The sequence below is a fragment of the Amblyomma mixtum genome, chromosome 7, assembly GCF_055824585.1.
Source record: "Amblyomma mixtum isolate Tamu chromosome 7, ASM5582458v1, whole genome shotgun sequence".
Lineage (NCBI taxonomy): Eukaryota > Metazoa > Arthropoda > Arachnida > Ixodida > Ixodidae > Amblyomma > Amblyomma mixtum.
The window spans coordinates 6,123,152-6,147,644 of record NC_143018.1 but is presented as its reverse complement, the minus strand read 5'-3'; the positions used below and the strand labels follow the sequence as shown (position 1 = coordinate 6,147,644).

Sequence of the window (24,493 nt, the reverse complement as noted above, 5' to 3'; positions counted from 1 at the left end):
ACCTACTGACCTCGCGTGTTATTGGCATCACTGTATGAAGTGCTTTTTACATTCACGGCGTTTTGCTCCTATGCCCTTGCGTATTTAAACTGGCCGCTTTGATTTTGAATGACAGTTTCCGCAGTATGCCATTGTAGGCATGCAGGTCTTGCCCGGATGTAGGCTTCTCGCGTTAGTCTGCTAATGAACACGACGAAATAAATGCGTAGATGAAGGTATAAACCGACTTTTCATGAGCGAAACCTGCTATATTTCAGATACTTTTGAAATAGGCGGCAAAATTGTAGGGCATTTGGTCTCACAGAAAAAGAAGAGCATACAGTTAATCGTCCTTCCCTTCATGAAATAACACACAGAAACCCAAAGTATGGAATGTTTGCCTAATAACCCGATTTTGTACCTTGTCGAGAAATATCGCCCGAGTCTTACGTAACTTCTGGATTTTGGACAAAGTCATAAAACCCAGGAGAACTCAACACAAGCAAACAAAATAAAATCCGTAAACGAAGGGTTCTACGTATACTTCACCCAGGAGCTCTTTGATTGGCAATCTGCAAGAAAAAGCCTGCACTACGCCGTTACGATACCCGCGAGAGCAACAACTTATGCTTGATGCGTTTCTGTATAGAAACAGCAACCCAGATTCCAGCTCTGCACGGCCTCGTTACGTCACCTACCGCGTCTTTGTGCAATTCGATGGCAGCGTGAGATTGTAAAACGCAAAACAGGAGCAGTTTCTTCGTTAATATAAAGCGCCATGTTTATATGAAACGAACAAGAACAAAAAGGGGCCAGCCATGAAGAAGTGCAGCAGCCGCGTTCCTCGCACTGATGCCATTAATTTTGTCTGCGTCGGGCTTGCGTGTAACTAAATGCGCTGCATTCCTGTTGCTTTCGGCGTTCATCCTCGCTTCGTCTAAACACAGCGCTTCGACTAAACACATTAGCCACTTTCCTCCTTTCTCGCTTTGCTGGAAAAGGAGGAGGTCACGTTGAGTTTGCGTCGACCGAATTACCACGCTTGTGTCGTTCAGTTTCTGTTTTCTTTGATTGTTCGCGCAGGGGACTCATTAAAAACATCTCCACTACTGACGAAAACGGTAAGAAATAATTTCCCCCGGATCGCCCCTGCTTCTTCAGCCCGAGCTGGTCGCGTACCGGTCTCTCCTATACCGGATAGAGCAAACTTATCTGTGAAATATATGCAAGCGTATTCTTGCGTTTATTGTACTGTACCGCGTTATTGAGCACGTCAAATGTAATGTCAGATAAAAAAAATGGCTGAGGCTTAACTTGGTTAAGCCTGGAGAATGCGAAGCATCATCGTGTCGCGTAATTTGGTGGCGCACAACCATAGCGACGGCGCGAGGTGGGCCCCCGTTTCTCCGCTGTCGTGACGTCATCGTGTCACGTGGTGTGACGTCATGTATCCCGTGATTTGGAGGCGCACAACCACAGCGACGGCACGAGGTGGGCCCCCGTTTCTCCACTGTCGTGACGTCATCGTGTCACGTGGAGTGACGTCATGTATCACGTGATTTGGAGGCGCACAACCACAGCGACGGCGCGAGGTGGGCCCCCATTTCTCTACTGCCGTGACGTCATCGTGTCACGTGGTGTGACGTCATGTATCACGTGATTTGGAGGCGCATAACCACGGTGAAGGGCTGAAGTGGTAGCTAAAGTAGTATGCTTCGCATAAAAATTGGCGGGGGCTTAGGTTTGGTTAAGCCTGGTAGGTTGCGAAAGCAAAAGCGCAGCGCCTCCAACAGAAGGAACGCAGGGCGCCGCGTCTACAGGTCACGCGTGGCTACCGGCCGCCGCTGCGCGATGACTCGACTTAGTAGCCCACCTCTCACCCTGGTAAGACGTCACGCTGTGACGTCACTAGGCATGTCATGACGTCAGAGGTTATTTTAAATGCCACGCGTGGCTACCGGCCTCAGCTGCGCGACGACTCGACTTGGTAGCCCATCTCTCACTCTGGTATGATGTCAGAGGTCGTTCTAAAGGTGGAACGTGGCTACCGGCCACCGCTACGTGAAAGGCCATTCATGAGCGTAGTATTGCTTTCGCAATAAAATCTAGAGTCTTTAAGTACAGTAGTTCCGGAGCTCCTTCAAATATTTCAGTCATATCAACTGCGGCCAGTAGATAGAGCGTAACAGTTCGTACTGTGACGATGGTGGAACTGGAATGCTACACACCAACACAGAAGTCGTGCACAGAGAGGTGTTCACAGGGAGCGCTTGAGTCCTGTGTCGCTGAGGAACCAGGCTTGTATATGCAGTATGCCGCCGTAATTTAGAGGGCTAGATTTCGGTGTGAATAGTTTGAAGCTAAATTCGTCAATGTAATTGTAGTAGTTGTAGTAAGTGGTTTTTAATCAACATGGTAAATGGAACACAAAAGATTGTTGCTAGCCCCGGCATCTGCCATCGCGTCTGGAAGCACTTGAGCTGGGGCAGCGGAGATAAAGGACAGCAGGCAGTGTGTAGAAGCGAAAAGAAAGAGGTGAGGGGATAGTAGAAAGGACAAGGGGAGCGGTACATTGGGAATAAATCTATTTACAGATAAACATAGCATATACACAGGTCGCGCCCGCGTGAAGGTCTCCGAATCACTTTTTTCGCGAGTCCACACCGGAGTGGATGTGCCGTCTCGATAAGTGAAGTCAGGGGAAGCGCAAATCATAGGTAGACGAGTCGGAAAAGCCGACCACGGGCAGTCAGCGCGAGTAAACCTCTGAAGCATGCATGGTGATGGCAACGGCTGCCGAAGTAGAGGCCAACTGGAACGAAGGCGGTTGCATGCGCCGCACAGAACTGCTAAGTGCATACGGGGCAAAGCGGTTGCCGACGCACTCTGTAGTTCTGCGGTGGGGGTCGGTCACGTGTGCTGGCGGACCAAGTGCGGCGACATGTTTCCGCTCTCGGTTGTGCCCGGTTGCACGCACGATGCATCGGCAGCCAACGCTCTCGTTAGGGTAATGAGCGGAGGACAGAACGTGCTCGAGCAAGGAAACAGCGTGCGATAACAGGCGACACCGACCAACTCCTCGTTCTTTTCCTTCTTAATTCCCTTATGGCCGATGGTCGCGATGTGCAGCTCTCCGACGAAGCGAGTCAGCGCAAGTGGAGGGCTACGACTAATCTTAGTTCCTTGCATTTCTTATTTCAGGTTTTTTTTTTTTGCTTCTGTGATCTTGTGTAACCGAAATTCATGTGACCAAATTTCTATATGGACGATTTGTATTTATGTGCTGAAGTGCCCTTCTCGAACGCTCTTCCAGCAGGCTGCTTTTCCTGCTCGCCGAACGTCACCTGGAGCGAAGGCCACTCTCAGACATTGCAGCCTTTAGCGTTCGCTCCGGCTTTCTGTAATGGAAGGGCGTTGGAGTGAGACAGCACTGTCAAGGAGGTGGCTTCGAGCAGGCATTTCGAGCGGCAACGGACTGGGTGGGAGTGGTTCGAATGTGTAGGTGACGCTGAACATTTTATGCAATAAATAAACCCCCGGACTGCCAGGGGCCTGTAGTCCAGGGCTTTAATGGCGTTAGCTTCGCCCTTTGGTCTTCTAGGCTTGAGCTCAAAAGAATGGCCTACAACTGGTCAGGTTGTGGATGGGGGAATTTCGGTATGGTCTGCATGTTTGGCAAGCCCATGCAGTGTGTTCGGTGTGCTACCCACTTAGAGGACATGTGTGGGTATTCTGTGGGGTGTATGTCGGTTAAGAAGCTTTGGTGTGGGCATGCGTTCCTGTATCTGCCTCCAAGCTACGGCTTTTTACCGCGTCAGCTTCTTACGGGGTAAGGCTAGATTCGCCGACCTACCTCCATAATGTGCTAGTGTTTCACATATACAGGGTGTTTCACATAAGATTTTACACAAATTTAAAAAAAGGCTTTTTGAGTTAGCTTTCTTCGGCGTAGCATTGTTAGGGGTGTAGTACATCAGAATACAGCTAAGGCTTGCTAACAAGCAGGCTTGTTAACTAATATTGAATAGTTAACTTTTTAACTATTATCGCTAGTCTTCTTAATTATTAAAAGGCGTGTAGGCTACCGTAACTTGTATCCATATCAGTTTTTAGAATTTCGAAAACGCGGATATTTTGGGCGCTGTGGACTATCAAATTTTGACTAAATCGCGCCAAATTATATGAGCTTTCGAGAAGCTTGCAGGCAAAGCAACCTCTCCAGCGCATTTAACTCGCCGAAATATCCAAAATTGGTCGGGCCACAGCGCCGAGGGTAACCGCGTTTTCAAAATTCTAGAAACTGATATGGATATTAATTACAGTGGGCAACACGCCTTTCAACAACTAAGGAGCCTAAGAGTAATAGTTAAAAAGTTAACTGTTCAATATTAGTTAACCATCCTACTAGTTAGCACGCCGTATTCTGGTGTACTACACCGCTGCCAAAGCTATGCGGAAATAGGCGCTCTTCAAACTGAAAATGCTTATTTTTAAAAATGGTGTAAAGTCTTACGTTAAACACCCTGTATATCGCCAGCATTAGTTGCAGTGGAGTTGGTCGTTGTTGCACTGAGTGTTGTGGGGACTTGCCCCCACTTGGTCCCCTTTGGTTTGCTTTCCTGCTATGCGCTATCCCTAACTAGTTACCTTAACTAACAAGAGAGGGCGTCGGCGCCGCAGACACAGGAGCGCCACTGTCATCGTTGAAGGACTTCGGAATGCTGGGTTGTTGGGCGTGAAGTTGGGGGGTGGTCGCGCCAGGCATTGTGGCGGCGCCGAGTTGTTCTGTGGACATGCTCGGTGCTGAAAGCTTGGGTGGTAAGCCTCGTAGCGGTCGGCTGACACACTGAACTGGCGTTCCGAAGGATGCGCGGCTGAGACCCCAGCTAACAGTCAGAGTACGGGGCATGGGACACCACCACCTCCTTCAGATTTGCCACGGTGTTGATGACAAGAAACATACCCGACAGCTTGGCAGCACATTGTTGTTGTTGTCCTCTGTTGGAGTGGCCCATAACCACGATGGCGGATTAGCCAGGTGCCTTGTACAGTGAAGCAGTTTTAAAACATTATCTCATTTAAGGTAGTCGAGGTTGAATTTTGGGCTAAGAATTTTTTTGTGTATTATAACTATCAAAGGAGTCTCCTTGGCGCAGTGATGAAATTATGAAGATAATCGCACACTGATTTTCGGACATATTCTCTGGCGCATGCCCCAAAGGAGAAAAGAACCGGAATAGAGAGAGATGAAGCCCTAATGATGATGATGATGATGTCCTCAGGGGAGCCGGCGAACTTCAACGTCCTTCAAATAGCGCCAATAGCGCCAACGTCTTTCACCCTGAGCGCCACCTGGCAATATATAAAGGACAAAATATAGCTCAAAGGGGCACAGGAATTTCCTCCTGCTTTAAGAATACGGTTAATACAAGGTGGTGGTTCCGTTCTTGTGCGTTCTTTTCTTTCACTGTGCGTTGCTGTCAGCGAAAGGCATTTGGCGCTCAACGTAGCACACGGAAAGATTTCCTCACAGCTATGCAGCACTTAAGTGTGCACTAGTAAAAAAAGAAACATACATGTCACCTTGCTAACCTTGCTAGAACCGTGCGCGGCAGGCAAGAATGTCGGCTCGCCCGCAGTTGTAGGCCACTCGCTGCGGCGTTCTGCCGCTGAGCACGTATGTACACCTTCGAGAGCTCGATGCGGCCTAAGGCGGCTGCCACGCTTTGCCGCAATCAAAGCACGAACTCACCGGTGCAGCAATATTTCCGGATATGTTGACAAACCCCAGGTGGTCGAAATTCACCGAGAGCCCTCAACTGCATCGGGCCTCCTACCCTGGTTGTATGTTTTTTCACGTGGACATGTGTCAGGTTTTAAAAAGTGCTGAGTGTACTTTTTTCCTACTTTGTAGGCTCAAGGCTGCCTCAGCTGGGTGCAGAACAACTTGAGAGAATTACTCAGGCCGCCTGTTTTTTTGCAAGCGCAAAGAGAAATCAAAGAACTAATTCATGGTTTGCCCACATCGCCCGTGTAATTCTTCAAGGTCTAGAGATCCCCTTACGCCTGTATGCTGTGGGCTTGGAGCTACCCGGGCTGAAAATATTTCGACACTAAAAACGAGAAAGAAGGGTTATGGTTGAGTTCCTCTATTGATCTTTTCTGTTTTTGATCGTATACATTGATTTTGAACAACTCCGTGTAGACTGCAAGCTGCTCTTTCTTCCCTGCAAGTTTTGAGCCGATAATACGAATTTGTCAACTAGAGGAGCGGGAAAAATAAAAGTTGCATGCCTTGTTCGTCGCTTCCTACGTCGTGGTCGTACTTAGTTCCAGGCGGCGTGCCATAATGGCGGTCACCTTACCAGTCGCCTCATCGCTACAGTGGTCTGCAAGCATGTAATTTTGTTTTCTGTCCAACGTCAAGGATTTCACAACTGTTGACTGCCGATCCTGTTGGGTGGTTTTGAGTGGGCGTATATCGGTCGACAAATGACAGCAAGGTGACTCCAAGATGGGTTGAACCAGAGCCGGTTGATTCATGTCTTGCTTCAGTTCAGCTAGGCAGTTCTACACAAACTCATGTAAGTGAAACGCAGGACAACGTTGGCCACCGGGTCCCAAGCATATGTTCCTTCATCACGACAAAAAAAAACCCTAAATAATTCTGATAAGAGAAAATGACTGAATCTATGCCCTCGGCAAGAAACATTTCGGTTTTTGAAGTTCAAGAACGGGCATTAAAGCATGCCTGGCTTCTTCGGGCTTCTGGATTAAATGACTGCTCTGTACTTCCCAAGTTTATCTATTTTGCTAAAAACCTATATGCAAAGGTTGACTACAATTATGATATTATTCATTACTACGCGTTTTGTCTCAGGAAATGAAATAATAAAATTACAAGTGCGAGAGTTGTACTCCACGTGCGATGAGGCCGTAGTCAAAGGAGGGTTCTAGTTAAGTTCTAACCATGTGTTGGGTATTGAAGTGTACCGAAATCTTAGGGCACTAAAGTTTCTGCGGCTTGCCTGCCTAAGAATGCAGCAACTGAACAATTTCAGGTTCCAACAGCAGCGACCGTAGACCTCGAGGATTCCACAAATGAAGTAAGTCTACGACCACTTTGACCCGCAGCGAGTGGGTACAGCAGGTTTTATGTGCCAGCCCGGAGTCAAAACCCTTTTGGACTTCGTACCACCGACAGCGACGACGATCACGCTCCACGTAGAAACCAGTAATGTGGCTCCACCTAGTAGCACGAGCCGCATCACACTCGAAAGGGTCCGAAGCTTGATTTCCTTCATCTCGAAAGAACGGCCGGTGATTTAGCTTATCTACAGCAAGCTTAATTTTGTTAACATCTGAAAACCGCCAGTGGTTTAACCGCAACCATGCTCTTGTCTACCATTGCACCACACAGGCATGCCTGTTCACCAGCTTTCTGCGAGAATTTTGTCGCAAGTCAAACTTTGAATTAAACTTTATTTTGCCTTTTGAGGAGAAAAGGGGGGTGACAAATAAAAGCCCGGCCCCCGCTGCGTACAGTTCAGTGGCAGTTCTAGTACAATGCAAGAAACTACATTATACAAGGCCAAATTTTCACACTTCTTTTCGCAGGCCCAAATCAGCATCTTAGAGAACAAAACATTTCATATTCTTACGTGACATAATATGAAAGCACATCTAGTTTGAAGTACACTAGAAACACAGTCAATCTGAAACACATCACGTTCCGAACATCAGCAAATAGTGCCACGCACTTAAGTTTTAAAAGTCTGGGAAACTTAACATTTAAGGCCACTTAGAATTGGAAGGCATAGTTATCATCATCATCAGCCTGACTACGCCCACTGCAGGGCAAACGTCTCTCCCATGTCTCTCCAATTAACACTGTCCTTCGCCAGCTGCGGCCACCGTATCCCTGCAAACTTCATTTCATCCGCCTACCTAACTTTATGGCTCCCACTGCTGCGCTTGCCTTCTCTTGGAATCCACTCCGTTACCCTTAACGACCAGCGGTTATCTTGCCTTCGCATTACATGCCCTGCCTGAGCCCACTCCTTCCTCTTGATTTCCACTAGGATGTCTTTAACCCGCGTTTGTTCTCTCACCCACTCCGCCCGCTTCCGATCTCTTAACGTTACACCTATCATTTTTCTTTCCATAGCTCGCTGCGTTGTTCTTCGCTTAATCTGAACCCTCTTTGTTAGCCTCCACGTTTCTGCCCCATAGGTGAGTACCGGTAAGATACACCTGTTGTATACTTTTCTCTTGAGGGATATTGGTAAACTGCCATTCTTGATCTGAGATAGCCTGTCATATGCGCTCCACCCCATTCTTATTCTTCTAGTTATTTCCCTCTCATGATCTGGACCAGCGGTCACTACCTGCCCTAAGTAGACGTATTCTCTTATTACTTTCAGCACCGGTGCTGGAATGACATCCTAGAAGCACACAGAGATGAAGTTCCTTTCAGGTACAATTTATCCGCTTTTGAATCTGAAGCAGTAAAAGATTAACGACGACCTCTAAAATATTACAAGGTTGGCAGACAAAGGCGGCGCTGTAGTTATTACGAACACGTCTGACATGTCCCGCATTCATGGGCATAAATTTTGGATATTGGAATATTGTAAGCTATCGGTGTGGAAATATTTAAGGTAATGGTCCAACCTTCTGATGCGTAGCAAAATTTTTCTTTTAAAGTTATTCCATCGCTCGCATCGAGCAGTTAAGCTGCCATAGAAAACCAATGGGGGACGTTTTTTTACGATTGCCAGAACGTTAATAGCAAGAAAAATGCAGGCCTGCTCACGGGAGGTCTGAGAATATATTATTGACTGTCATGGTGAAATCTTGCAAAGTATGAAAAACAATTTCGCTAAAAATTCTTTTGTCCAGAATTGTTGGGTATGTTTCATCCGCGGGCGCCTCAGGCAACTAGATGACTTCTCTTGTATTCGCGCATTTATTATAATCCGACGTCGAAACATAAATCAGAAGTCATTGGCACCCTAGGAAGCTTCTTGGCAGCTCGAAAGCTTGAAAAATTAGATAAAATGCGCCAAACGCTAGTTCAACTTAATCCAGTTCTGGGTAGATTTTACTTATTACCGAAAACACATACGACGGAGAACCTAAGGCGACCCATAGTCTCCGAGCTGCGAACGATCACTCAAAATTTTGATGTTATGTTGATTCCGTCATTAACAATATTGCTCCCAAGTTCTCTTCTTACATTAAGGACACCACACACGTCCTTTGAGATGACAAAGATCTCAATATCGTACCAGGCGTGGTGTCACCAGGGATGTGACTTCAGTGCATAAAAATATACCTCATATGGATGGTCCGTACTCTATTGAAAATACAGCCTCTTTAGGCACCGTATTGAAATTTATAGTTCAGCTTAACAATTTCAAATTGAACGGAACTCACTGCGTTCAGGTTAGCGGATCTTCAATGAGTAAGGAAATGGACCTGATTATGTAAATATCTTCATGGGCTGCTTTATTGATGACATTTTTTAACCTGGCATCACAGTGAAAAGGAGTACCGTATATTTATCGCTGAATTTAACTGTTTTCATCTTTCAATATCATTCTCGCATGCTCATTCAGCTGTGCATTTTATTTACATATATAAACATGCCAAGGTTACCAGATACATTCACAATTACAAGAACACATGGCACTAAGCATGTAAGGCGAGCCAATTAAAGAGGTACCATAAACATCTCTAAGTAACTAACAGGAATTGCTCGTGGGCGATGTGGAGCAGGATTGCATACCTATGGACAGAAGAGCGAAAGGCAATAATTTGACATTGAAAAACTGAAAACGAGACCTTAGTACCAGTTTGGCCTAAAAACCAGGACAAGACGGCCGTTATTTATAGTAATGAATGGACATGACCATTGCCGGAGAAACTCTTCCTCAGCCAAGAAAAATAGTTCTTCGGATAAAAAAACTGATCAGCTCCCGTCGGAGACGGCCGAGAATTGGCCGCACAGCGCGGTGTCGAAAGCCACCTGCGACCGCGGCGCATCGACTGCGCCATAAACTAAAATGACCTGCAACGATTAACAGGCGAGCAAAACGGCCGCTCGGGAAGCGGCCGCGGGAGACGAAGCACGAAATGCCCTGCCCACGGAATCCCGCATGAACCGCGCGCCAAAAGACTCGCGCTACAACACAGGTGACTGTAGCGTGGCGATTAGATTCCGGGAGCGGGCAATTCGGACAGGTACTGGAGCGTAACACACCCCACCGCTCTAACAGATCGCAAGTAGGGAGCACTGCCCAGCCAACTTTCCAGACAAAGTCGCGTAGATGGTCTGGGAGAGGTGTCGACGCTAAGCGCACCCACTGAACGCGGCGGCGCATAGGTGAGCGGCGAGACGCCGGCATAACATACAACAATAGCGAGCACATAATGTTCACCACACGGTCTGCGACGATGTTGACATCAAGTGCTACTGCTCTAACATGCCTGTAAAAGGCCACTGACGAAACATAGAAAGCGGTAGGTTGCTCTGACTGGGGTCCATGATTAACAGGAGCCGCCGGATCCAAAAAGGGCCCAAAAAGTACCGAGTCAGGATTCGCGCCAGAGACGCATTTCCTAGTAGGATACGCAAAATACTCTTCAAAGCTAACAGCGAGGACGTGACGGACAAATTTGGAAAGGAAAATCCTCCTCTCTCCCGAGGTTGTTCAAGAACAGCCCGAGCCAGAAGCTCGGTTCCGCCAGACCAAAAAGAAAAGAAAAAAAAACTGTAGTCTGCACCTGCATTATTACACAGAGGGGTGGTTTGACAGTGTAGCAAAGGTACCAGAAGGCACCGAGCATGACGGACTGAACCAGGTAGCGCCTCTCAAGCAGAGGCAAGCCGAATGTCTGTGCCCTTCGCACACTAGCTGTAATATTCCAGCACAGTCGTAGGTCACACCTAAAATGCGCATCTGCGCGCATCACTGCAGAGGTATTGCACATGTATTACGAATCTGGCCATACTTCACAAAAAAATAACGACTCTTCGAGTAATTAAGAGCAGCCCCAGACCTCAACTTTTAATTTTATTCACAGCGCCTCTTGACGGCAACACACTAAGAGCATGCCTTTACTGTCACCAGTACTTCACTTAACAGTAGCCGCGTAGAACATTGTAAACCTACCATTCCTTGAAATCATGCCGTCCGCTATAAGATAATGCGCTCAGAGCTATCGGCGTTTACAAGAATTGCGTAGAACTTCGCAGTGTTCGTACGAAAAACAAGTATCCTGCAAAAGTAACTGACGACGCTGTGAAACACGCCGACGCACCCGACTGCGAGGCATTGCTGTGCGAAACAACTTGAAAAGCCGAACTAACTTGGTCTTTACCTACTCGACCTCTGCCCTCAACGTAACATGAATTCTAAGAAAATATCATCATATCGTAATGCAAAGAGGCCATTTAAAGGATATCTTTAAGGGACCACCGCGAGCTGTATATTCTGACGTGCTAAACACTTGTGATCGAGATCTTTCAACGTCTTCCAAAGCCACCCATTCAGTGTTCTCTGGCTGTGCACCGTGCAATAAATAGAGCCGTAAAATTTGTTTGCAGATAACGATATCACATATAGCACAGATCCGAATTAAGCGAGTAGCAAAGTACGTTGCCGGTCTCTTTCGTGCATGGCGTGCAGTCGTAGCGCCATCATCGGCTCCCACTGAAGCCCCAACGCGCAATGTACGACGATGGTGCAGCAGATGATGCGCGTATAGTGATCTTAGAAACGTGTCTTCGAGTTATGTACTAAGGCGTTCAGGAATAATTTAATTATAAGCGTGTAAATTACAGATGTTCCAACCGACCGTTCACTCTAACTAACCAGGTTCAGCCGAGTTGAACCATAGCGGATTTTTTGTTTGTTCCGGAAAACTAAACCACGTCAGATGTTCCAAATACTAGCTGGAAAATTGAATATGGCAAGCAAACCCTTATGGTTTGCCCCATCCAAAAGACAACCCCAACTGGCATTGTAATGCCTGCATTCTTTAGTTCCTGTTTGTATCCTCTCATAATTTGCTTTCTTGTTAGCAGACTGCCTTATTCGATTCGAAATTTGGTACCTCTTTCGCGGCTTGTGGTGTATGGCATTAAGGTTCCATTTAAATACATGACACCTCCAGTACCATCTCTTTCCTTGCAACATTTCCAAGCATTACGTTCGCCAATAGAGCGCTATTTAAAGCCCCATATGCCAGCTCGAACATCCATCCTCGGAGACGTGCTACTATGGGATGTATGAAGGGATGTATGAAGAAAAAAATTAGCAATGGTTTATTCTGTGAGCAAACCGTCGTCAGGTCTACATGGTTTGCAACTCGAGAGGACGGAATGCAAGAAGTGCCGAGGACGACGAAAACGCTTCTCCGTTGCATTCTACTCCGAACGCATTCCAACTCGCACTGTCCGGCATTCCTGCTTACAGGCGGCTCTGAAAAAAATAAAAAAATAAAAGTGGGATTTGGGAGTGGAAAGCCGCAGTTACTGCCTCACTTCTCTGTCCACACCTCAACATGTCGTGACTGGAATAATCTTTCACCCACAGCCACCTGTTTTTTTTTCTTTCATGGTATTTATTTAGATGGAATAATTTAGTAAATCTGGACAATAAAGGCGAAACACGCTTTCCCTTCTGGCGGTTTCTCTTCTTTTAAATATATATATAAATATATATGTATAAAAAGACAGAGAGAGAGAAGGAGCTGACCGAGAAGTCGACGCGCTGCCGCCCGAGCGACCGATCACAGTTTCCGGGGCGTCGGCCCAGAGGGCGCCACGCGTACGGGCCAAGCAGCGACGAGGGACCGCTCGGCACGCGTACTCCCGTTGCAGACGCTCTCGCAGCGAAGTGGCGGTGTTGGTCGCGTGTGCGCGTGGTCTGCTTTGTCGGCTCCGTGGGCCGCCTGTATCCGCGTGTGCGGTGTGCCTGAGCTTTCAAGTTTCGCTCCTTCCTCGGTGCGCGGAGAGGAGCTGCGACGACGCAGTAGTGAGGCAAGGATGCGGCCTCCTCTCAACCGGCTTTGGATACTCTGCGGCACAGGTGAGTGCCGTGACGCTTCTCCGGCCTCCTCTTTTCTTTTCAGCTGGTTTCCGCGTGTCCGTGAGCACATGCTGTTGCGCATGGTGTTGCACCCCGAAATAAATTTTTTCTTCACATTCGATCAATAAACACTACAAAAATGGAAAGAAAATGTGAAGCGCCTGTATTATTTCTCTTCGGTATTGTGGTTACCTCCACTGGGCAGCTGCAGATTTTTTTGCGTCAGACGAAGACCCCAAAATGCGCGAAGGCAGCAAAACGCATCCGCTCCTGCAGTACGCAGTGAAAAGCTCAATGTGACGTAAATTATTTCGGTTGATATAGTACGATATAAGTGAACAATTAAGGGACTATAGGAAGTGTATTGCACGGTGCGCATTTATATCAATCGACACGTTTGCTGAAATATTGTAATGTGGCGCCGCAGTAGACGCTGTATAATGTCTTCTAAGTCTGTTACTTGCAAGGGTGGAAGAGCGGGTTAGTTGGTAGTTCATCTTGGGGCAAACACAGCACACTCCCAAGACAAGGGCGAAGAAAGACAAGACGATACAGCGCTGACTTCAACTGATTATTTTATTGTAGAGCGACATATATATGTGTTCGAAAAGTGGGTGGAAAGACAAGGGTAACAGCTGCCCACTTTTCGAACATATATATATACATGTCGCTCCACAACAAAATAATCAGTTGAGGTCAGCTCTGTATCGTCTTGTCTTTCTTCGTCCTTGTCTTGGGAGTGCGCTGTGTTTTCCCCAAGATAGGTCTGTTAGCCAGAATCCGTTGAAGTGATGGATGTAATATTTCGAAATAAAGCACCGTATATCATCGCGCTTGCCTGCCAATGCGCTTAGACAATTCGATTCAGGCTTTTCAACCCTCAGTCTTCAAATATGGACATAGAACTGGCGCTAGATGTCATCCACGTATAGTTTGTCACTTTTGACAGCACAGAGCTGAAGACGAAGGGTGAATGATGTCAGATATGCCTGCCTGGGCTGCTTTTAAACAAAACCTTTGTTAAACAAAGGTGCCAGGCTCCAGACAAAATGGAAATGAGGGTGACATGAATTCACTGTGGACACCAAATCATTAAACATAGCACGCATTCAAGAACATCGATAGTTAATAGCTTAGCACGCTTTTGAAATAGGCACCGAGAGAACTGTCTCTCCGCCTCTGCTCTACAGCGCACGCTAAAACTGTGCCGATCTCAAGACTTCATTACATCGGAAAAAATGAAGCTCATAATAGTGCTTTTGGGTCGTCTGTTCTCCGCGATATGACATATATTGGAAAATAAGCCTTATTTTGAAAAATTTAGCGCGACACACAAGGACAGAAAGAGTAGACGACACGTTCTGTCCTTGTGTGTCGCGCTAAATTTTTCAAGATGTATGTTAACCAACTCGCCCAATCTGCAGTATTGTTAAATTACAAGCCTTATTTCTTAGATATGACTCATTTTGTAATGAATGAATTTGACCCTCCTTCTGGTTACATCCTGTCCCTGATGTCACCTCGGGGATTTTCACCTCGGTATGTTAACTACCTGCATAAACTAAGGTGTACATCAGGTGTGTATGAGTATTACCACCCGAAGCAGCACCAGGGTTATCAGGGATGTCGTAATGAAGGGCTCCTGATCAATATGCAGCACCTCAGGGTCTTAAACAGGTCCCGATATCACACAGGACGCACGCGCTTTAGAGCGATATAAGACCGATTTTTTTTGTAGTGACTTTCAGATATCGTTCATAAAAGTGTCAATTTTTTGAAAGGCGTCAAACGAAGATTCATAAACCTTAATGTGAAAAGGCTGAGCGCGTAAAAGGTGCACGAACTTTGTGCGGAAACACGTATTCTTGCTCGCTTCGCCGCTTCACTTCTTTGAACCCGGCCGCGGCGGCTGAATTTTGATGGAGGCGAAGTTCTAGAGGCCCGTGTACTGTGCGATGTCAGCGCACGTTAAAGAACCCTAGGTGGTCGAAATTTCCGGAGCCCTTCACTACGGCGTCTCTCATAGCCTGAGTCGCTTTGGGAAGTTAAACCCCAATAAACCAACCAATCTCTTCTTCATACAGTGATGTATAAGTGTTTGTTAGACCTCGGCGTGGTACAGTTAAGGCTGTCCCAGTGCACACCGTTAGTGCTGCCATACACTAAGCAGCTGTACAGCTGCACTTTTATTTTTACGCTCTGGTACTGTGCAGAAGTAAACCCATTCGAATAACTTAACTTTTGCGCTGTAAAAGAATGTCAGGTCGGGAGACAGCGCGCACTGATATTATTAAAAAGTGAAATATTCCATCTACAGTCCCGACTGTGTGAAGCAGAACCCTGGCAACATTGCTTGAGCCAAGCCACTTCATTCAAATATTACTTGCGAATCTAATTGTGCTCGCTCCATCCACTCATGCGGCGTGCAGTTAGCCGCACGAAAGCGCCGTGGTATAGACGAAGTTTAACTCTGTTGCACAAGTTTGCTGCCGAGAGGTCCGCGCACTTTCTGCCGCTATAAAATAGAACCTGTAGGAGACATCCACTACGGCACCTCTTTCTTCCTTTCGCTCTCTCTTTTATCCCTTCCCTTAGGGTGCCTCCGAGATATGTCAGACAGTTATTGCGTAATTTCCTGTCCTGAGAACAAATTCGAGTAGTGCACACTTATGTGTGTGTGTTCGCTTTGATTACAGAGCAGCTCACTCCGGGCGGGAGCTGCCTCGTAAGCGTAAAACATCGCATGACGATTCGCTGATCACGTCGCTTATAGAACAACGCATCCTTGGTTCCCAAAGTCATGGAGCCATCTCTCATGTGACCAATCAGGCGCCTCTGAATCTCATAATAGGTGCTGTTACCACAAACTGTACAACAGACGCCGCTAACAGTTCCTCCCCTTTCCTGCTCGTTAGCGACTGCAACGTCGTCATCCGAGCGAAGAAGCACTTTCGAACAGACGTCACAATGAGATGGCGATGCCAGAAAATGCAGTGACTATCTCCAGTATAGTCAATGCAATTCACACAAAAACGGTGCACTGATTAGCTCATTATACCTAGTATCGCAATCGTCTTGTGTCGCAGAAAATCCTGCGTCGGCATCGCCGTGAGCGCGAAATCTCCGAAAAATCCCCAGACAAGCAACCTAGGAGGTATACGGAGGCCAGCTAGGTCACGTGGTCTTGTGGCGCCGCCACAACCTGCCTATCGGATTGTGAGCAAACTGCCCACCGTGGAATGTGGCACTTAAAATAATGATTACGACTCCTTGCACTGAGCCAGGAGTCGTATGAGGACCTTCAGGGATCCATGGATGATGGCACAGAACGCCCAGTTCTGCATATATGGGCATTAACCTGTTAGCTATCGCTTCGTACCCTTAAGGCCGAGCTTAAGTGTCCCCTCCATTTTTTCATTTTATTCGTGGAGGAGTCCCCACCTGCGAGCTCAGCTAAGTGATAGCGAAGAGAGAGCTGATGCGAAGCCTTGATGCGCGCGGATTGTTTTGTGCAGGCTACAACCGCCAAGACCATGTTGCTAAATGCACCCGCAAGCCTACTTGACGTTGAGAGAAGGATTCCGAAACATCACTTCCATCTCATGGCGAACTTAATTCTGAGTGTATTCGGTCGTTCTTTGGCTATGCAGATTGCAATTCTGCCCTCTTGTTTTAATGCGACATCTTTACATGTCCATATTGTTGCGATTTCTGCCCTTCCTTTCTTGCTTCTCTTTTTTTCATTCCGTGGCTAAGGCTCCAAGGCTCTGGTTTAACTCGGCTGAACCTGGTTAGTTGGAGCGAAAGATCGGTTGGAAAATCTGTAATTTACGCGCTTATAATTAAATTAGTCATAAAGGCCACAGGACGTAACTCGAAGATGCATTTCAAAGACATCTGTGATTTAACTAGATGCGCACCATCTGCTTGACCACCGCCGTACATTGCATGCTACGGTCTCAATGGGTGCATCATGATGGCGCTACGACTGCACGCCATGCACGAAGGAAATTCACCGGAAACGTACTTCGCTACTCGCTTAATAGAGGAATCTGTAATTCACATGCTAATAATTAAATTATTCATGCACGCCTCACTACGTATCTCGAAGATTTGTTTCTTAGACACCTGTGCATTCGCTAGACGCGCCTTCATTCACTTCCAAGAGTGGAAAAGTCGCAGCGGAGTGGAAGCGTCCCGTCTCGCATGCCGGAGGCCCGGGTTCAGTTCCCACCTACACGACAATTTTCTTCTGTTGTTTTCATTAATTGAGGCCGCTTCAAGGTCATATCTGCGCCGTAACATGACTTCCAAGATTGGTACGCCAAAAGTGGAGCTTTCGCTCAAAAAACATGTGGGCAATCGTGGCACTGCGCATCAGCTCGTTGTTCGAGACATAGGCAGCCTACCGGCGAACTGCCTGCGCAATAATGAGCCATACGGGAGCTCGGAAAGGACTACTTCGGTCTCGCAAGCCCCACAAATGGATGTTCTCGAAAAAGCCACCTGCTCGGCCAGTGATATGAGGACTCTCCGCGATCTATGAACCTGTGTGTGTGTGCGCGCGCGTGCGTGTGCGCATGAATGTGTGTGTGTCAAGCCTGTTTTGTGGCAGTCGGCAGCTCAATCGTCAGAAGCTGACCGGAAAGAGCAACCTGCATCGCAGCGGAGCCTCAGCAACCCAAGTCCCACCGGTGGTAGCAGTAACCATAGAAGGGCAGTGGCGCATCTTAACTTGATCGCTGCACCACTGTGCCAGGAGTGGTGAGAAGACTTCCAGGGATCTATAAATGTAGAGAATAACCAATTCCGCATGTATTGACATTAACTCATCATCGCCATCCGAACAACTGCCATCCGCGGACACTGGATCTGAACACCGGAACCGAAGGGACAACCGAAATGCTAGAGCACCTAATTCGTTTTTGGCCTAACTACGCAAATCGACCATCAGTTTTTCTTTGCACGATGCCCACGCGCATCGGTAATTTGCAGGACGGGTTCGACATCTGAGGGAAAAGCGAAATGGCGTAGCGAGGGCCTACAGGAATTGCCCACAGGAAGTGCGTAAGCCAGGCGTTTGAACTGTCCGCGGCGATCATTAAAAGAGACCTGGCTTCTTCCCTAAAATGTTGCAGGGTTTGTCCCCACAATTCATCCGAATGTTTCTGCCAACACAAACGCTTGTTGCGTCAGTAGGTGATGACCGATGTGCCGGGCGTCAAAGAGCGCACCGCACCGTAAGTATTGCACGTGCCCCGGTTATCCATTGCGACCGATGGGAAACGACTCTCTTGTGTCTGAACCGACGAGATCAGGAAGGCGAAGAGGTGATACATACCAGACTTGCCCTCCTTTCTCTGTAGCAAATCACTGCAGGTCATCCTATATCTCTGGCCGCTTTTACGGATTTTCTCGTAATCTTTGGCCGTCATTTGCCATCTGTTCTTCATGACAGACATACAACGCTACAGTCATGAAATGACCACTTTTTCTCTCTCTCCAGTGGCTCGTTAAACCCTCCACGCGCCCCTTGTCATTTCGGTTCCAAATGGCTTTTTTCCACCTAAATAGTATATGAAGGGCAAAGACAGTAACTGCCACCAAGAGGCAGCACACAGAGAAGAGCAGACGACGCATGGTTGACCAGCAACTGATCTTGATTAGAACGCAGAGAAACATACATAGGCACACGTGTGTGAATAGGGAAAAGAAAGGTCGGAATTCTGCACAGTCGCGAGATAAGAGAACCAGCCACGCCGCTGTTACTTGTGTTATCTCGGGACTGGGCAGCATTTCGGGCCAGCCTTTCCTCTAAGGGAACTGTGCGAAAGAGAAAAAGGGTGCAGCGCAGCATGCGAGAGCACGTTTGAAGGGCCGTTTCTTTGACAGAGGTGAGCAAGGATCAGCGCTTCGCACTTCCGGCAAAGATAGCTAGCAGAAATTCTCGAAGGCATTGGTGCTACGCCTCGGCGAGCGAATGATCGAGTACGAAGCGCCGACGGCTGTGTCCCAGCATAAATGAGTCAGTAAACACTGAGCGAATAATCCATATTTATGAGCAGCGATGGAGAGGCGACAATGAAGCGGCTGGCAGCGAAGCCTTAGTCGGCCAGCGGCACGCACATATTGAGGAACGGCACACGACCGGACAGAGCACTTCTTTTCTCAATTTCTCCCGTCGTTTCTTCAATATCGGACCCGTATGGACTCTCGGCACGTCATCTGCATAGGAAAAGGGTGCAGTTAAAGTTACATGATCGCGTACAACCTCTTTCTAAACTTCACTTTATTAGAACCAGGGCTGGCATGCTTCGACAGGGGCAATACAGCAAAACATTATTGTCCACCCAACACAACATAATCTCCTGACAACAAAGTGTCGTTAGCATTTCATATTTCAAGAGAAGATCGAGAGATACCACATACTGGAACAGAAATCGCGGCAGAAATCAGCTAATCATGACAACCTAGCAAGAAACTATAGCCCATACAGTAAAAGACGAAAGATTATTTCATAATGATCAAGAGGGCATATAGCCAGGACCAAGCGAAATCTACCAATCGGGGAACTGATTGCGGCACAGCATAGAATGAAGACAACCGAGCAAGAACCTGCACACGCAGTAAAGAGGGATTCAGAAGTGGGATTTTAGTCATAATCAACAGCCTGACTACGCCCACTGCAGGGCAAAGGCATCCCTTGTCTCTCCAATTAACCCTGTCCTTTGCCAGTTGCGGCCCCCGTATTCAAGTAAACTTCTTAATCTCATCCCCCCACCTAACTTTCTGCCGCCCCCTGCTACGCTTGCCGTCTCTTGGAATCCACTCCGTTACCCTTAAAGACCAGCGGTTACCTTGCCTTCGCATTACATGCCCTGCCCAAGACCTTTCTCTTGATTCCGACTACGATGTCATCAACCCGTGTTTCGTTTTCTCATCCGCTCTGTCCGCTTCCGGTCTCTGAATGTTACACCTATAATTTTTCTTTCCATAGCTCTCTGCGTTGTCCTAAACTTAAGCCTGCACGTTTCTGACGAAAAGGGTACAGCTTAAGAGTATAGGCAGCAAACTGAGACAATCAAGCAGCGCATAGCTTACATCTGATTGAATACGAATTCGAGCTTATTGTCTGAGTCATACATAAGGAGAAGCGTAAATAATTTAGCTTGTGGATCGAGGTGAACATACCTACGCAAGAAGACATCCTACATATCAACGAGGGCCTAGACAACTGAAAGGACGAACAAGCAGGTAGAAAGAATGAATAAAAAAAAGAGGGGTAAAAAGACGGCTCTAGATCGGTCGCGCACCCTTCGCTGGAAGGCTCTGATGGCTGCCTAACTTATTTGTCTTTGGTAGAGAGAGGGAAAGTTGATGAGTTTCGTGACAGCACAAAATGAAGACGGGAAGGAAAGCCTCAAGGTGCTTGCAAACGTTTCAACAAGAGGGCTTGTCCTCTTCGCCCATACAAAGACAAGTTCTCTTGTCGAAACGTTGGCAAGCGCCCCGAGGCTTCTCCCTCCCTCGTTTACTTTGCGTCGTTTACCTCTCTTTCCTGCTTTCATGCCCTTAATATCTTCTTCTCTCTTTTTTTTTTATTCGAGAAGTCTGCCATGAGGCACAAATTGAGAAAGAGGGAGTGGAATGTAGGACAGAGAAAGTTAAAAGAAGGGGTAGAGACCAGTTTCGGCGAGGTAGTCGCATAGGCTGCTGGTGAACTGATTGTTCATAGTCCACTTCATACAGTCTCCTTCGCGGTTCCACCGCAGGCCCACCTTTCTGAAGAGCAAGTCCACAACAGGTGCCGCACGCCACAAATGTCCGGTGCAGCGCCGCAGTGATGGCACCTGTCACTTGCTGGCCTTCCCCTCTTCATCTTTAGCAAATTTTATTTAATTTTCGTTTTTGGAGCTATGCCAGTGGCTTTTATATTTTATTGCATTAGAAATTAGTGGTCACGGTGAGGTCTTCTTCTATCGACCTCGAAGCGTACAGTCTGTCTGTATGTCGAAACATAAACAGAAAGGCCAAATAGGAGCCTGGTGAAACGCTTACATGCAGAGTCAGTATCCAACACTTATGCCACATACTATTGGTCAGTGGTACCAGATGTGCTGTTCTGTCTTTGGTCACTGCTGCAAAGCTCGCTCGTCACCATCGTCGTTTTTATTTCAGCATCGTAGACGCAGAGGGAAGCAATTAAAAATCCGATTAGTGGCTGGACAGAAATTTCGGCCCTGTATGTGGCAACGGTAGGCGGAACACCTTAATAGTGCGTGCGTTTCAATGCAATCAAGAGAAAGGATTACGTACAAGAGTAGCATGAGTTGAACATAAAGGTTCACAGCATTTTTATATACACCTCAGTCAAGAGACGGAGACACGACGTGTGAACACACATGCAGAAGCCCTTCTCCACCAACTCAGCTGTGCGCTAAAGTTGTCCCAACATCTGCGAAAGCATTAATTTGCAAGAGGTTATGGGTGTGCACAAATGCTTCTTTCCACTTGGCAGCACAAAACCCCTATCTCGCTTCTTGCACCTCCCAACACATAAACAGACGTACCGGTCTTTTGTTTTTCGTAGGCTTATCCTTGCGTCTCGGTTAAAGCCTTCCTGACGGATATAATTACCGTCGGTATATTTTACAGTTCAATTGATTACGTTCCTTTCTCCACAAAGTGCACCCCGAGCTCTTGAGGTCAACGTGGAATGCATTTAAACTCCGTGATGTCTTCAAGCACATTTAGCAAAGGCGCCTGCTTGTTTTTTGTTGGGGTTTGTTTTTGGCGGTTTGCTTCGCAAAATGTGCGCACGAACTAAAATGGTTTGACATGCAGACATATACATCAGTAGAGACACTGCTTCACCAAAGGCGTCGAGCCGTTTTTGTCTTCCCCTAAGAGGCTAAAAGTCAGCCTCTGAAGATATTACAACTGAGTACAGATGTGATCCATATTTAGTTATTTATTAATCGCTAATTAGGACTCGTTTTCATTTGCGTATATAGGACCACTGCACCTGCACACAATGACTGTAGAATGAGAAGAATCAGTAGAATGACCGTACAGAGTTACACGTACAGTCGGGGACAAAAGTCTCCGGACCACGTGTTCCTCTAACGAAGCCGATAGCTCTGCTATTAGTCGGCGGCTGGAGACGACACTTGTGGAGGTAAAAGTTAAATTTTTGTTCTTTTATCTCCACAAGTGCGGTCTCCAGCCGCCGACTAATAGCAGAGCTATAAGCTTCGTTTGAGGAACACGTGGTCCGGAGACTTTTGTCCCCGACTGTACATGCGGTCAGCGGCTCCCAGTGGCTTCCATGAACTTCTACAGTAGCGAAGGTCGAATAATTTTCAGCAATTACACGTCTCCGTCGTTGATTACCCTCCGCTTTAATTACTGGGATGGTCCTGACCAGCGGCCTGCTATAATAACCCTACGCGGTCACGGCGAGTGTCTGCTCCAGTTTACGTCTGCGCCGCAGACCTTGGCAGTGTGGTGCAGATCAGTGGCGCCACTTAGTCACTCAATACGGGTTGTAGAATTGTGGCGCCGCCGGCGGATCCCGGCCAGTCTCGGGACCACGAAGTTAGTGTCTTATATGCGTATCTTCGCTCCTCAGATGGAAAGTCCTTCTTCCATTACAGGGTCGCCAGACGCTGCACAGACTGCTCTGTTTCTAACAACGACGGGTACGGAGTCGGAGACTCCGCTGTCGTTTGAAGAAGCGTTCGATTTGAGAATGGGCTTTGCTTTTAGCTCCGCAGTAGCCTGCCCTCCGAAAAGGAAGACGGGAAGTATTGAATTTGATAAATTAGTTACTTATCATTATCGAATAGCGCGAATCACAAATACCAAAAACACGTGGGAGTAGACATCAGCGGCGTCGGTAGTGTCTTTCACCATGCGGTTTTGGTTCTTGCTCCTCGCGCTGTTTAATGTGGCTGGGAGCGATTCAGCGGGGTCTGTAAACCGGCCTCTCTCATGCGATCCGCGTGCAAAATGTGAATAAAATCCTCCTTCTGTATTATCTCTCTGAGTCCACCGTCGACCTCGCCAGCTCAGTAAACAGCTCCAGAAATTTGTTCGCTCCACAACAAGTCTTTAGAAAGGTAGGCTAACTTTCTGTGCCAGCTAAAAAAGACAAAAGTAAAAAAGAAAAAGATGATTCAGCGGGGTTTAGTGGCGCATCAAGCTGTCGTGCACCATACACACAGTTATTTCATCTTTTTCATTGTCAAGAGTTTCTCAACGTTTCATAAATGCTTGTCTGTGTTCAAAGTGCCCCCGTCCTTTAAAAACTAGAAGGGAGTGAATTGTTTAGAGCCTGTTTTCAGCATGAAGTTGGGCAAAAAGGAAATACAGAAAGAGACGCTGGAACGATCCTTCGAAAACCCAGTGAGTGGTAAGTGCGGCAGCGTGCAAATCTAGTTGTGCTTTCGAGGCCATAACGCTGCACATATTTTTTACACTGGCTGGAAATTTGTTATCGGTGTGCGAAACATACGCAACAGCTGATTAAGCTGATACGCAACAGTTGGTTAAGCTTTTTAGGTTGCGAAAGTAGGTGTTTTGTACTGCATAGGCAGCGCCTCTAGTCGGAAGAGCGCGGTGCGCCGTGCCAAGCGGCCGCCGTTACCCGAAGAGCCGAGTTGGTAGCCCGTCTCTCGCTGCTGGTATGACGTCACGCCATAACGTCACTAGCGCCTCTAGCGGGAGGAGTGCGGCGCGCCGTGCCAAGCGGCCGCAGTTACCCGACCAGCCGAGTTGGTAGCCCGTCTCTCGCTCCTGGTATGACGTCATGATGTGACGTCACTAGGCATGGTATGGCGTCAGGCGTGATTTTAAAGGTCAAACGTGCCAGTGGCCGCCGCTGCGCGAAAGGCCGTTCCTGGGAGTATTATTGCTTTCGCAATAAAATGTTCAGATACTGTTCTGATTCTGAACGGGCACTCTTGTGGAAACGGGTCGCGAGTTTTCGGTAGTACCCTCTCACGTGTTCCCGTCGTAATTGCAGCGTAAACTACCAAATTCACACGACGGGAGGCACATGCACACGGAGAGATACAGGTTCCATTCTTGTGCGCCTCTCCTTTCACGCGAACGTGAGTGATATGCGCTGTTGCTATGTCCGAAGTATTTAAAATAACTACAACTATTAATCCTTTTAAACCGCTAGTATTTCTGTCGCATTCTTTAACTGCCTACTTGGTATGTTTCTTCCGATAATATCCGGAACACTGGTGTGGTGGCCTGAAACTACGAATGAGCAAGAGCAGTTGAAATGGACGAGACACGTTACAATCGTGTGGCTCGAGACATTCGGCGCCATTTCAAGGCGCAGACCAAGACCTACTACTGAATTACAGACCTGCACACATGGCGGGGTCCTATTTAGCAGCGTGCGC

The 24,493-nt window shown here is 47.4% G+C and overlaps 1 protein-coding gene across 1 annotated transcript in view; it reads left to right on the top strand.

Moving 5' to 3' along the window:
- Positions 1–12,885: 12,885 nt before the first annotated feature.
- Positions 12,886–24,493, top strand: part of LOC149334848 (uncharacterized) — a 162,285-nt gene continuing 150,677 nt past the window's right edge. The window contains exon 1 of the mRNA XM_089553700.1: positions 12,886–13,076. Within this exon, the coding sequence (XP_089409826.1) occupies positions 13,034–13,076 (43 nt within the window). The 5' untranslated portion in view covers positions 12,886–13,033. The remainder of the gene's footprint in view (positions 13,077–24,493) is intronic.